The sequence below is a fragment of the Brassica napus genome, chromosome C3 (genome assembly GCF_020379485.1).
Source record: "Brassica napus cultivar Da-Ae chromosome C3, Da-Ae, whole genome shotgun sequence".
NCBI lineage: Eukaryota > Viridiplantae > Streptophyta > Magnoliopsida > Brassicales > Brassicaceae > Brassica > Brassica napus.
Genome location: NC_063446.1, coordinates 9410092 through 9423322, shown reverse-complemented (window position 1 = coordinate 9423322; position 13231 = coordinate 9410092). Strand labels below are relative to the sequence as shown.

General features: G+C 35.4%; 2 protein-coding genes across 2 annotated transcripts; both read left to right on the top strand.

The window, feature by feature from the left end:
- Positions 1 to 2150: 2150 nt before the first annotated feature.
- Positions 2151 to 4210, top strand: LOC106387881 (probable WRKY transcription factor 25). Its single transcript, XM_013827816.3, has 5 exons — positions 2151 to 2576; positions 2785 to 2901; positions 2982 to 3490; positions 3568 to 3729; positions 3808 to 4210. Exons 1-5 carry the CDS (start codon positions 2367 to 2369, stop codon positions 3944 to 3946), a joined length of 1137 nt encoding a protein of 378 aa, XP_013683270.1. The 5' UTR covers positions 2151 to 2366; the 3' UTR covers positions 3947 to 4210.
- Positions 4211 to 4442: 232 nt separating this feature from the next.
- Positions 4443 to 8360, top strand: LOC106387882 (cation/H(+) symporter 13-like). Its single transcript, XM_013827817.3, has 4 exons — positions 4443 to 4970; positions 5067 to 6071; positions 6460 to 6855; positions 7356 to 8360. Exons 1-4 carry the CDS (start codon positions 4713 to 4715, stop codon positions 8187 to 8189), a joined length of 2493 nt encoding a protein of 830 aa, XP_013683271.1. The 5' UTR covers positions 4443 to 4712; the 3' UTR covers positions 8190 to 8360.
- Positions 8361 to 13231: the final 4871 nt, after the last annotated feature.

Below are 13231 nucleotides of genomic sequence, written 5' to 3'. Positions count from 1 at the left end.
TTTACACTTTTTGGCTAAGAAACGGCTCTTATATCTCTTATTTAAAAGACGGTTCTTAGCTTTTCTTAGTTAAACTAAGAAAAGCTAAGAACCGTCTACGAAAGTTATCTTGCCATTTATCCGACTCCATTTAACAAATCGCACGTTTTGTGTGTATATGAAAACAATAACAAAACTAAAAAAACAAAATTTTCTTACATTTCATTAAATGTTTGCGATGTCAGAGCATCTCCAACATCATTTCATATATTTTTTCAAAATGAAATGGAAAATTGAGTAATGAATAAAAAATAAAAATATTATTTAATTTATAGATTAATGTTTTTATTTTTTTTGTTCATTACTCCTTTGACCACTCTATTTTGGAGTTAATAGGGAGTTAGGTTGGAGATAATTTTAGTATCCAATTTATTATCTTGAATTGAAACTGATTTAATTTTGGGGTTTATTTAGTTATATACAAGGAGCTAACAAGAGCAAGACAAAGATGAACATGACAGGTGACAGCTCCGATCATCACACAAACAACACCCGGCAAATCAGTCTACACTGTCTCTTTCTACCTACCAAAGAAGAATCAACAAAACCCACCTTTGGCTGATGACCTCCATGTGCAGCCATGGAAACCAACCTACGTACGTAGCACTGAGGCAGTTCAGTGGGTACGTATGTGACAGATGCTAAAGCCAATAAAGAAGCTGCAACCCTGATATGGATAGCCTCAAGAACACTAAATGGAAATTCCACATTGAGCAGAGCAAAGGAAAGTCTCCGGAGTATTTGGTCGCCGGTTACAGCCCGCCGTTCCAGACCACGGCTAGAGTTAATGAGATTCTGGTTCCGTTTACCCTGGAATGAGGTTACGCCCTCACAATATGAATGCTATACGTATGTGGAATTGGATTAAGAGAGGTGGCTTTTTTTTTTTTTTGAGCAACAAGAGAGGTGGCTAAGAAGCGAGACTGTAACAGCTTCTGATTAAACTGGTTTAATTATTAAAAGTTTCTGGTTAGTATTTTCATTTTCTGGCTAACAAGAAGTTTAGCAAGGAACTAGAAAAAAGATGTAATTGAACCAAACGAAACTGTTCAAATCGAGACCGAAACAAGAATATCTGTTTATAAATCATTAACCAGAACGTACGCCCCTGCGGATGTTTAATTTAATCGAAGTGTTTAGTGGTTAATATTTGTAATAATATTTATAAAAATCAACAAAACAATTTTTATCATCATATTGTTTAATGGGCTTTGCAGAAACTTTTTATAGTTAAGTTGAGTGGTACAATTTGGTAAATATTAAGGAGAAATTAGGGTTAATTCTAATTTATATTTCAGTTTTAATAGATTAAGATGAGTATTGTTGTTCTTATAGAAATCCAATATGAAACCAATTTCAATGTAACTGGACCAAATAAACATAAATTTAAGAAGACTGCATCAAACTAAATAAAATTACAAATGATTTCTTTGGTTTTACTTTCCATATATAAATCCAAAAACCAACAAAAATATCAGAAGCGAAACCAACTACAAACTGGAATCCCACTCCAAATAATTATTTTTAACGTTATTATAGTTAATTTAGAAGAAATTATAGAATTATTTAATTCATGATAAAAAATGATAATTACGTTTTGTGGTAGTAAGGATGAGGTGGAATTCCACTCCATCTAAAATAAATAATATATAAGAAATTATAAATCAATATAATGTCATAATATTTTAAAAATTCACATTTTCAATTATTTGAATAATCAAATATATTAAACTTGTCTATAAATGATTTTTTAATTTGTGATACATTTTCAATCTAATCATATTTTTGATATTAACCTACCAAAAACATATTCATTAAAGAATATGTAAAGAAATTTTATAAAATTAATAAATTTGAAAATTCATTTACGATTTTTCGTTTTTTTCTCACGTTTAGAAAAATAAAAAAGAAGTGAAGAGGACGAAGACTTTCAGACTTGATGGTTATTACCGACGGTTTAATGATTTGGTTCAATGGACTCCGGTTTGATTAAGTTTACTGGTCTTAATCATTGAAAGACACCTTAACACGCGGTTTCACACTTGATGATCCGAGACGACCCAACCAAACAAGAATATCTCATTTGCATTGGTCAACTATTTATATAAATATTAAATAAAAATGATATTTTAGGCCAAGCTGAAAAAGACAAAATATGAAAGATAGAATATCCTTGCTCTATACGCCATCGTCGTCGTCTTCATCCTCTTCTCTTAGATCATCTCTCTGAAAAAAAAAAGATTTTGCTTTGTCTTTTCCTTTCTTTTTTTCTTTAGCAAACCCTTTTGTTCTTCAGAGCTTGAAACTTGTCTCCTTTTATTAGTACCATGTCGTCTACTTCGTTCACCGATCTCCTTGCTTCTTCCGGCGTTGACTTTTACGAAGAAGACGAAGACTTTCTTTGTGGGTTTTCCCCGGAGAGAACCGGGTCGGGTTTACCCAAGTTCAAGACGGCTCAGCCTCCTCCTCTTCCCATTTCTCAATCTTTCGCCTTCTCCGATTTACTTGACTCTCCTCTTCTTCTCAGCTCCTCTCATGTAAAGCTTTCATTTTTATTAACCATTTCAGCTATTTATTACAAAACTGAAAAAATAAACACGAACTCTTTGGTCTTAGACGTCTTAGTTATGTTCTGTCTTGTTACTTCTGTCTTTTTTTTTTTGCTTTTTTTTTTTGCTTAACCTGTTACTTATGTCTTCAAATTAAGTAATCTAATTTTTTCTCTGGCTTTTTGTTTGCTTACAGAGTTTAATATCTCCAACGACAGGAGCGTTTCCATTTCAAGGCTTCAATGGAACAAACAATCACTCAGATATTCCCTGGCAGCTACAACCGCAAACGCAACCGTCAAACGCTTCTTCTGTATGTGTTTCCCCTAAGCGTTTCTTATACATCTACACTTCCTTGTTACTGAATCAAACTTGTTTCCTTTTTTTACACAGGCTTTGCAAGAAACATATGCTGTTCAAGATCTCCCCAAGAAGAAGGATCCGGTTCCTCGTGAGTTTGCAGCACACAGTTTGGGATCAGATCGCCAGGTTAAGGTACCATCGTACATGGTGAGTAAGAACTCTAATGATGGTTATGGTTGGAGAAAATACGGACAGAAACAAGTGAAGAAGAGCAAAAACCCTAGGAGTTACTTCAAGTGCACGTATCCCAATTGTGTTTCCAAGAAGATCGTTGAGACAGCTTCTGATGGACAGATCACTGAGATCATCTACAAAGGAGGTCATAACCATCCCAAGCCTGAGTTCACCAAGAGACCATCAGGATCAGCATCGGCTAATGCGAGAAGAATGTTTAATCCTTCTTCTGTTGTTAGTGACACACATGATCAGTCAGAGAACTCGTCCATCTCATTTGACTACAGTGATCTGGAGCAGAAAAGCTTTAAATCGGAATATGGTGAGATAGATGAAGAGGAGGAACAACCTGAGATGAAGAGACTGTAAGTATTATTTTTAATAGTGGAAGCAAAATGTTTTTAAGATGGAAAAATGACATTTTTGAGTTTTTGTGGAACAGAAAAAGAGAAGGTGAAGATGAAGGAATGTCTATAGAAGTAAGCAGAGGAGTGAAAGAACCAAAAGTTGTTGTCCAAACAATAAGTGACATTGATGTTCTTGTAGATGGCTTTAGATGGAGGAAGTATGGTCAAAAAGTTGTCAAGGGGAATACTAATCCAAGGTTTTTACAAATCTTTAACTAAATTTCATCAATTTTCCTTAGGTGTTTTCATGTTTCTGATACTCTTTGTTATAATAGGAGCTACTACAAGTGCACATTCCAAGGTTGTGGAGTGAGGAAGCAAATAGAAAGATCTGCAGAAGATGAGAGGGCGGTTCTCACTACCTATGAAGGAAGACACAATCACGATATCCCAACCGCGCTACGCCGCTCATGAAAAAAAAACATTCTTGGGGACTTAGTCACTAGTTTTATATCATTTTAGGATTTGAAAAAAAAGAACTCTTACTATGGTTGTCTACTTGTCTTTTGTGCTCACTACTGTTTGTTTATTTGTTTGTAACACAGTCAGTACTTTGTGCTGTACAGAGTGGTGATTAGTAGTTTTTTTTTTTAATATCTTCTTGGGCATAGAGAACCTCAATATTCATGTGTGTGACAATACTTTAGAGTCCATTTTAATATCTTGTGTTTGAGTACATTTCACATTCAAGATTCAAAAGCAATAATAATGGTATGTAATCCATTGTGCATGTTATTTTCAGATTGTGTATTGTTTCCACCCCAATTTTTTTTTCTTTTTAAAATTAAATTCTAAATCCATAAAATATTACTGGAATTTAAAAGTGAAACCATGACCACAAATTTAGAACGGTGGAGATTATGCGCAAAGAACTTTAACCAAACAAAAAATAGGAAGAAACAATAAATAGAAACTACAAAGACAGGTCCATCTTCTCTTCTCTCAGATACCTTTCTCTGTATCTTCTTTCTTTGACCTCACAAAGTCAAGTAAAAAACAGAGTCCTCTGTTTTCTTCTCCATCTCCTTACATCCATATTCCACTCTCATTCTTAAAGCATTTTCCATTACATTTTCTCCTCAAAAAAATGAAAACATAACCTTCATAGTCTAACCCCAAGCCTACTCTCTATCTCTCTTTCTCTCTTCTTGCATTCTTTTTGTACAGATTAGAAAAGACCATGGATTTGTCGAGGTTAGGTTATGCAGAGATCAACTCATCGCAATTTGGGCCAGTGCACGGTCCATTCATGATGGAGCAGCTTGTATGCCAGAGGGAAAAAATGTTGACCTCAAAGGGACTTTTCATGAACAGTGACCCTCTCCAATACGCAGTGCCTCTTCTCATGATTCAAATGTCAGTCATCATTATCACCTCTAGGATTATCTTCGGTGTCCTTAAACCTTTAAAACAAGGAATGATCTCTGCTCAAGTCTTGGTATAATACCATTTCTTATATTATTACATTTTTAAATGTCTTTAATTGATTTGTTTTTTTCTTTCTATTAATTAAAACGTTATTGTGTATGGATAGGCTGGTGTTGTTCTTGGACCGTCTTTCTTAGGACGTAACATTGCTTACTTGGATACGTTCCTTCCTCCTGGAGGCAAGGTCATAATACAAACAATTTCAAACGTTGGTTTCATCATCCATCTCTTCATTCTTGGACTCAAAATCGATTGGACTATTATCAAAAAAGCCGGTTCCAAAGCGATATTAATCGGTGCTGCCTCTTACGCCTTCCCTTTCTCCCTCGGAAGCCTCACGGTTTTCTTCATTAACAGTACTATAGGACTTCCCAAACAGGTGGTTCACTGCGCAGCCACTGTAATCTCCTTGAGCTCCATGACATCATTCCCGGTTACAACCACGGTCTTAGAGGAGCTTAACATTCTCAACTCAGAGCTAGGACGGTTAGCCACCAACTGCTCAATAGTCTGCGAAGCTTGTGGCTGCTTGGTGGCTCTAGCGTTTAATCTCTACACGCGAGAGCGAACTATGAATGGCGTTTGGGGGATTGTCATGATCTCATGTCTTCTTGGGTCGATTGCTGGCATCTTTAGACCTTCGATCATATGGCTCACCCAGAGGAAAAGCAAATCTATGGATAACAAAGACGTTGTCCCGTTTTATCCAATACTCTTGATTTTGTCTATAGTTAGCATTGCCTCAGAGGTCTTTGGCGTCCACGCTGCGTTTGGAGCGTTTTGGCTAGGCGTTTCGCTCCCTGACGGTCCGCCTTTGGGCACAGAACTTGCTACGAAACTCGATATGATCGCCTCGAGTATGCTACTCCCGTGTTTCATCGCCATTAGTGGGTTAAATACTAACTTCTTTGAGATCACAGAGAGCCATGAGAACCATGTGTTAATGATTGAAGTCATTCTCTTGGTCACCTATGGCTGCAAGTTCCTTGGAACAGCAGCTGCGTCTGCTTATTGCAAAACGCCGATTGGAGACGCGCTTTGTTTGGGTTTCTTGATGTGTTGCCAAGGTATCATCGAAGTCTACACTACTCTTGTGTGGAAAGACGCTCAGGTACCAAATAAATTACTCCCTCCATTTTTAATAATTGACGTTTTAGATAATTTATTTTGTTCCACTAACATGACATTCAATTTTTAATCGAAATTTTATTACATATGTGACCATGTATATTATACCGTTTCTTTTATTATTGATTAGATTGTGGTTTAAATGGATAATTAATGACGTTTTGTTTAGAAAATGTAAAAAATAAATATTTTTTAATATAGATGCATCTTAAAACGTCTTCCAATAAAAGTGGCGGAAATAACACAGATGTTGGCTATTTTGGTAATTGATAGGATGTTTACTGTCATGAAAGTGTATTAGTCATTGATTAGTGTTTCATGCTCTAATTAAAATTTCTTTAATGTTAATGTAAGAATATATTTGTTTACAGGTTGTTGACACACAATGCTTTAATCTGATGATTATCACGATTTTGATCGTAACCGGGATCTCGCGGTTTCTCGTGGTGTACCTCTACGATCCATCTAAACGCTACAAAAGCAAAAGCAAACGAACGATCATCAATACGAGAGAACGCAATCTTCAGCTCCGTCTTCTTCTTTGCATCTACAATGTTGAAAATGTTCCTTCCATGGTGAATCTTTTAGAAGCTACTTACCCGACAAGGTTTAACCCAATATCATTCTTCACGTTGCACCTTGTCGAGCTTAAAGGCCGAGCTCATGCTGTCCTCACGCCGCACCACCAGATGAACAAACTTGATCCCAACACGGCTCAATCCACACACATTGTCAATGCATTCCAACGTTTTGAGCAAAAGTATCAGGTAAACTATACACACATGCATTTTTATGCAACTAAAGAAAAACAAATTAAAAACTTTGTTCTACTTGAAAAATATACATACTAAACATAGACCTTAATGCAAATACACACACAAATAAACAACTGAAAGTGTAAACGGAAAAGTCAAGTAAACATTGTGTTCGTTTTACATCAAATGTTTACGTTTAATTACAACTTACCAAAAAAATTGCGTTAAATACTTAAAAGTTAATTTGGAATATATTAAAAGAGTATACACAAACAAACAATTGAATGTGCAAATATAAACACCAAAAGTAAACGAGATGGTACATCTGCGTTTGGTGTTTACAATTACAACTAACAAACAAAAATATTTAAACCTTTTTGGTTTTAGAAAATATGCATAGTTAATATAAAGGTAAAGGTAAATAAAAAAACCACATAATCTAAATGGTCTTAATAGATAGAATATGAATTAGAAATAACACATTTATTTAACTTAAATCTATGATGCATCAGAGTACTCTCATGGCCCAACATTTCACAGCAGCCGCGCCTTTCTCGAGTATAAACAACGACGTATGTACATTGGGACTCGACAAGAAGGCGACGTTAATCGTACTTCCGTTCCACAAGCAGTACGCGATTGACGGGACGGTCGGACGCGTCCACGGGCCCATCAGGAACATAAACCTCAACGTGCTTGAAGCAGCACCTTGTTCCGTCGCGTTATTCATCGACAGAGGGGAATGCGAGGGACGTCGCTCCGTCTTGATGAGCAATACGTGGCAGAACGTGGCGGTGCTCTTCATCGGAGGCCGGGACGACGCGGAGGCGCTCGCGTTATGTATGAGAATGGCTGAAAAACCGGAGCTTAACGTGACGATGATACATTTCCGTCACAAGAGCTCCCTTCAGGACGAGGACTACAGCGCTATGGACGAGTACAATCTAATAAAGGATTTCAAGAGCCATGCAGCGAACAAAGGGAAAGTCCACTACGTAGAGGAGATAGTGAAAGATGGCGTGGAGACAACGCAAGTGATTAGCTCACTTGGAGAGGCTTATGACATGGTGTTAGTGGGTCGAGACCATGACCTAGAGTCTTCGGTCTTGTACGGACTTACTGACTGGAGCGAGTGTCCTGAGCTAGGTGTGATTGGAGATATGTTGACGTCGCCGGATTTTCATTTCTCGGTACTCGTTGTTCATCAGCAGCAAGGAGATGCTGATCTGGCCATTGACGATAGTTATAAATTGCCTGTCGAGCATCAAAAGGTTGGAGATACACGAATACAGCCACGCTTCTCTGCTGAAGAAGGTTTCACCACCATTGATCTCAGCAAAAATTAGAGTAACCAAGTGACTAAATCTTGATTTAGTTATATTTTTTAAATCAAAAGTTCATACCTATAGAGATATATTTCTTTTCTTGTTTTTCTTATATAAGAGGTGATGTATTTGGAATCTTAAGTTGAGCCTGAGGATAACGATACAAGACATGTCATGTGGTACTTCTAGATATTTTTTTCCTTTACTTTTTAGTTTGATGTTAATAAGAGATAAAAAAAGAAGTAACTTTTTTACCAGAAAAGAAATAACTATTTTTGGTAAATGACATGCATTGATGCATATATAATTTCTTTAGAAAATAGCTTGCCATGAATCCTCAAATATATAGTGTATACCCTATACACTGTTCAGAAATTTGCTAGGGGTTATCCTTACGTTCCGGTTGAACCTAGAGCCTAATGAAAAAATGGAGATTAATCCAAGATTAATCAATGATTAATTTTAGGTGTTATTTACTTTTCTAATAAAGTTATAATAATATGTAACTTTATATAAACAAAACAAAAGAAACGCGTTTGGTGTCGTAAAACAACATAATGCTCTTGATTTTATTTCACACACAAACACCATAAAAGTCATCTTCATATTAAGTTATTAACCATTGATTCTAGGCAAAACTCAATATTCGATCGCTTCCATCAGCTATTCTGTTTTCTTTTTTTTTGGCACCTTCAGCTATTCTGTTAAAAGGAAAATTCAAGACAATATATTCGGTATACACTTAGTATCATACTGAACCATTTAAAATTTACCACTTGGTCTAAAGCAGTTACCTAAATAAGTAGTCGGAATTGTTATTTCGAAAATAGCTTGCCATGAATCACAAATGAAAATTTTCTCAAATATCACATTCACAGTACTACTTTTCATGTTTATACTAACCACTTTTACTTTCACTTTTAATTAAAGGTAAAATACATTTATATCATTAGGGTTAATTAATCTAAACTTAAGGTTTAAAGTTGAGGGTGAGATAGGGTTTTTGGAATGTAAAATTTAGGATTCTAATAAATATATAAATAAATACTTAAAAATATAACGTTTTTTAAATAGTTTCTTTTTGATTTTCAAATAAAAATTTTGAAAAAAAAAATTCGAACTTTAAAAAATAAAAATAAATTATAAAAAAGTTCGAATTTGAAAAAGTATAATTCGAAAACATAAAAAAATATAGTTTTAATTTTTTATTTATTTATTTAAATAATGATATATATATATAAAGAACAAAGGTATAAAAGTCTTTTGTCACTTAATGAATAAAATATTTTTGAAAATATCTATTTAATGATAGTAAAGATGAAAAATGGTACCGCGAAAGTGGTAAACATGAAATTTTTCCCCCGCTCCTCCGCCTCAAAACATTAGGAACGGTCCCCTGATGTCATGCGGATTCAAGTTTTAATTAATACGAAACAAAACTAGCAATTTGTTTGTGAAAAACCCAGGACCTCGTAGTCCAGTGGTACTACTTCCTTGGGGAGGGGAGGTCGGCTGTTCGACTCGCGTGGAGGGGAAGGCGTGTCCAGGGCCCGTAAAAAGGTACAGACAAAGTCTGGTGCCGGGCCTAGGTGGTGGACCGCAAGGCCAACACCTGGTTAAATAAAAAAAAAAAAAAAAATTGTTTGTGAAAAGGGTGCTAGACATAAAAAAAATAACAAGAATAGTATTGAATTGTACTTTTAAAAATGGACTAGAGAGAAAGAGAAAAAAATGATGGTTATTTCGAAGATGGGACATAAAAGATGAGAATCCATGTGGAGTCAGCCGAACCAGATGCCCTAGCCAGCTTTCATTTTCTTCTTTTTTTCTTCTATGATTTGTTTCTTTCTTTTTTGGATTGTAGGTTATTTTGAATTTTTAGAAAGAAAATTGCATTGTATAACGTTCAAACAGTTAATAACACACTTGATAGTTAAAAAAAATTGACTGTGATATTTAATGTAATTTGTGATTTTTTTGGATTGTAGGTTGTATACTAAAACATCTTTTACATCCACCGGCTTAATTTTTTCAACTTGTGTTCTCTGTTATTTAACTCCCAAATTTTCTAAATCAATGAAATTGTTGAAAGATTTCTCCAAATCTGAAATCAAATCAATCACAAATTAAAACACAACATCTTCTTAATCTCCATTGCCGATATAACACTCTCCAACATCATCGATGATTTTCTTCTCCATACGGTCATTGTTGCTACCAATATGATTTTCATATTGATTATCACCATTGATGATTAATGATGTCTCATTGTCACCGTGTCTTTTATTTTTTATCACTTGAATGTATGTATCGCCAGCCTGAAAAAGAGAAGAAAGTGAAGAGATGGATTCACCAACTATACTATATTAAGTGAAAGGAAATTATAGTATAATATGTATTCTTTATTGCAACTAGTTATATAAGGTTACTATACTATTTCAAATATAGTCTTCTATTATTATTTTTAAATGGAACAATATGTTATGTTTTCAAATTTATAGTTCTCTTCTTTGCATTTTGTATGATTTTTTTTGTGATTTGAAATTTATTTTGTTCGAATGTTAGAATGTTGGATAAAGGTTAGGAGTCTAGTTCATGGACATCTTTTTCATCAACAAAAACTCTTATTTTTCACATACTATTTTACATTAGTGCTCAACTTTTTTTGTCACGAAAATTCATTTAAATTTAGAAAAAGATAAAACCCAGGAGGGGCAGGTCCAAGACTCTGGGTCCATTACACAATAGAGTTCGCAAGGGCACTCTTTGCCAAAGAGTCTGCTTCGGTGTGTTCTTGCGAGAAATATGAAAGAAAACGATAGAAACAAATACAGAGGAAATTCTCTGGATGTCGTTGATGATTCCCAGAATTTCTTTTCTCCGTGTCTTGTTGTTGATGGCTCCAATGAGTGTGGAGTTGTCGAGGTAGACCCTGAGGTTTTGAAACTCAAGAGTCGCTGCCTCGTAAAGGCTTGCCCTAACCGCTAGCGCCTCTGCAACTAGTGGGGAGTTGACGCAATCCGTTACTGTTGATCCATGTTTTGGACCTGAGTCTAGTGTTCCTTTGAAGATCCAAGCGATTCCTGCTTTGTTCCTTGATTTGTCCCAGGCTGCATCGGTGTTCCAGACAATCGCTTCTATATTCTGTTAATTTTTCTCCTGGGTCGTGAGGCTAACAGGTACTGGGAGAGTCTTCTTCTTCTGATCTTCTTCGATTTGTGATTGATTCCATTCCCTAGCCATTGCTAATCCTTTCGTTGCAATTTCCTCAGGTGATAGCGATCGATTTTCAAAGATCAGTGAGTTTCGGTCCTTCCAGATCACCCAGCAGATCCAAGGGAGGATTGGATGTTGGATCCCTGTCGGGGGGAGACAGATCGTTGTCTTAAAACGAGAGACCACTTTACCAAAGTCTTCTCCCGCAGCTATGTGAACTGCATTCTTGAGAGGTATGTTGTTCCACACTTGTTGAGAGAACGGGCATTCAAAGAAGCAGTGTAAGGCTGTTTCAGTTGATTTGCATCACGGGCAGTTTACTTCCACTCCCATTCCTCTTCTTTGCAGGTTTACTCCTAGGGGAAGTGCGTTTTGGATAATGGACCATAAGAAAGTCCTCAGCTTTGGTGAGTACTTCCCCGACCAAATATCCTTTATCCAATCAAAGCTTTGATCATCTGAATCTCTCCTTCTGTTTATTGCTTGTGAGGCCACGGTGTTGTACCCTGATTTAGTGGAGTAAACTCCAGAGGGAAGTGGCTGCCAGATAAAGATATCCTCTGCTCCTGATCTGCTTGGCTGGATGCACTGGATTTGTGACGCCAATTCAGGTATCAGTTTCTCAATCCTCTGTCTGTTCCATTTGAGTTCCGATGTCAACAGGTCTGAAACCCTTAGGTCTAGGTGTTCTTCTTTGATTGGGCCGTACTGTTTAGTGTCTTCACTAAGAGAGATCCAAGAGTCCTTCCAGAGTCGAGTTGTTTGCCCATTGCCAATGGCCTTACCAACATAATCTTTTAGAAGATCTCTGCCATGTAGTATTCCCCCCCCCCATCCATACATAAGTGCTCAACTAATGTAAACGAAATGGACTCTCTTATACTATTTATAAAGGATCCATACTATGTCTTATACATAAAAAAATAAAATATTACAATATATTGTATAAGTTATATTTGGAATTGAGGTTTAGTGATTAGGGTTTAAGATTTAATAAATACGGGTTGATGTTGGATTTAGTATTTAGGGGCTGGGGTGTGGTTGAAGTTCTATACTATTTTGGCAATATGGAATAGTACACTCAGAAACTTTCAAATGATGCGCTTATGTATTTCAGATTATACAAGTTCATGTCATTCCTTATCTGAGATGGCACCATCTGTTTTAACCATTTATATTTTGTCTACAATGCATATGTATGTGGTTAATAAGTATATGATGTGTGTGGCATTACATGAGGTGATAGCAAATTGTTGTCTTTCATTTTTGTTCATATCTACAACATCTGATACCATCTACTCTTTCTCTTTTTAACTGGTTACTTGCAAAAGATAAGACTATAACTCGATAAAATGAGTGTTAAATGTTAGTAAGTTAATTATGTCAAAATCAGTGTTATATTATTATTTTTTATTCAGAATTTTGTTATACAGCAAATTAAGCTTGATTAATTAAGAAAGAACATGATTAGTGAGAATTTCTCAAACATAAGTCTTTGAAAAACAAAATACATTATTTAATTAATTAGTAGGTGCTCATTAATTAAATAATAATAATAATTAAGTAATATTTATACTCATGTTGAATAATAATATATTCTGTATTTTAATTTCAGAGAATCATGCTCAAAAACCCTCAACTACTCATGTTCTTAACATATAGGTGTCTATCTTGAAATCTTATATTGTAGTCAGTATCAGTAAGTAAATACGTTCTCCCATCAATGTTGTCAAGAAAAAGTTATTTTTATAAATTCCCATTTTAATCAATGTAAATCTTGTGTCAAATCAAAATTCAAGTCCCCATCAAAAGCATAATCTCCCTTATCTTCTTTCTAATCTTTTTTT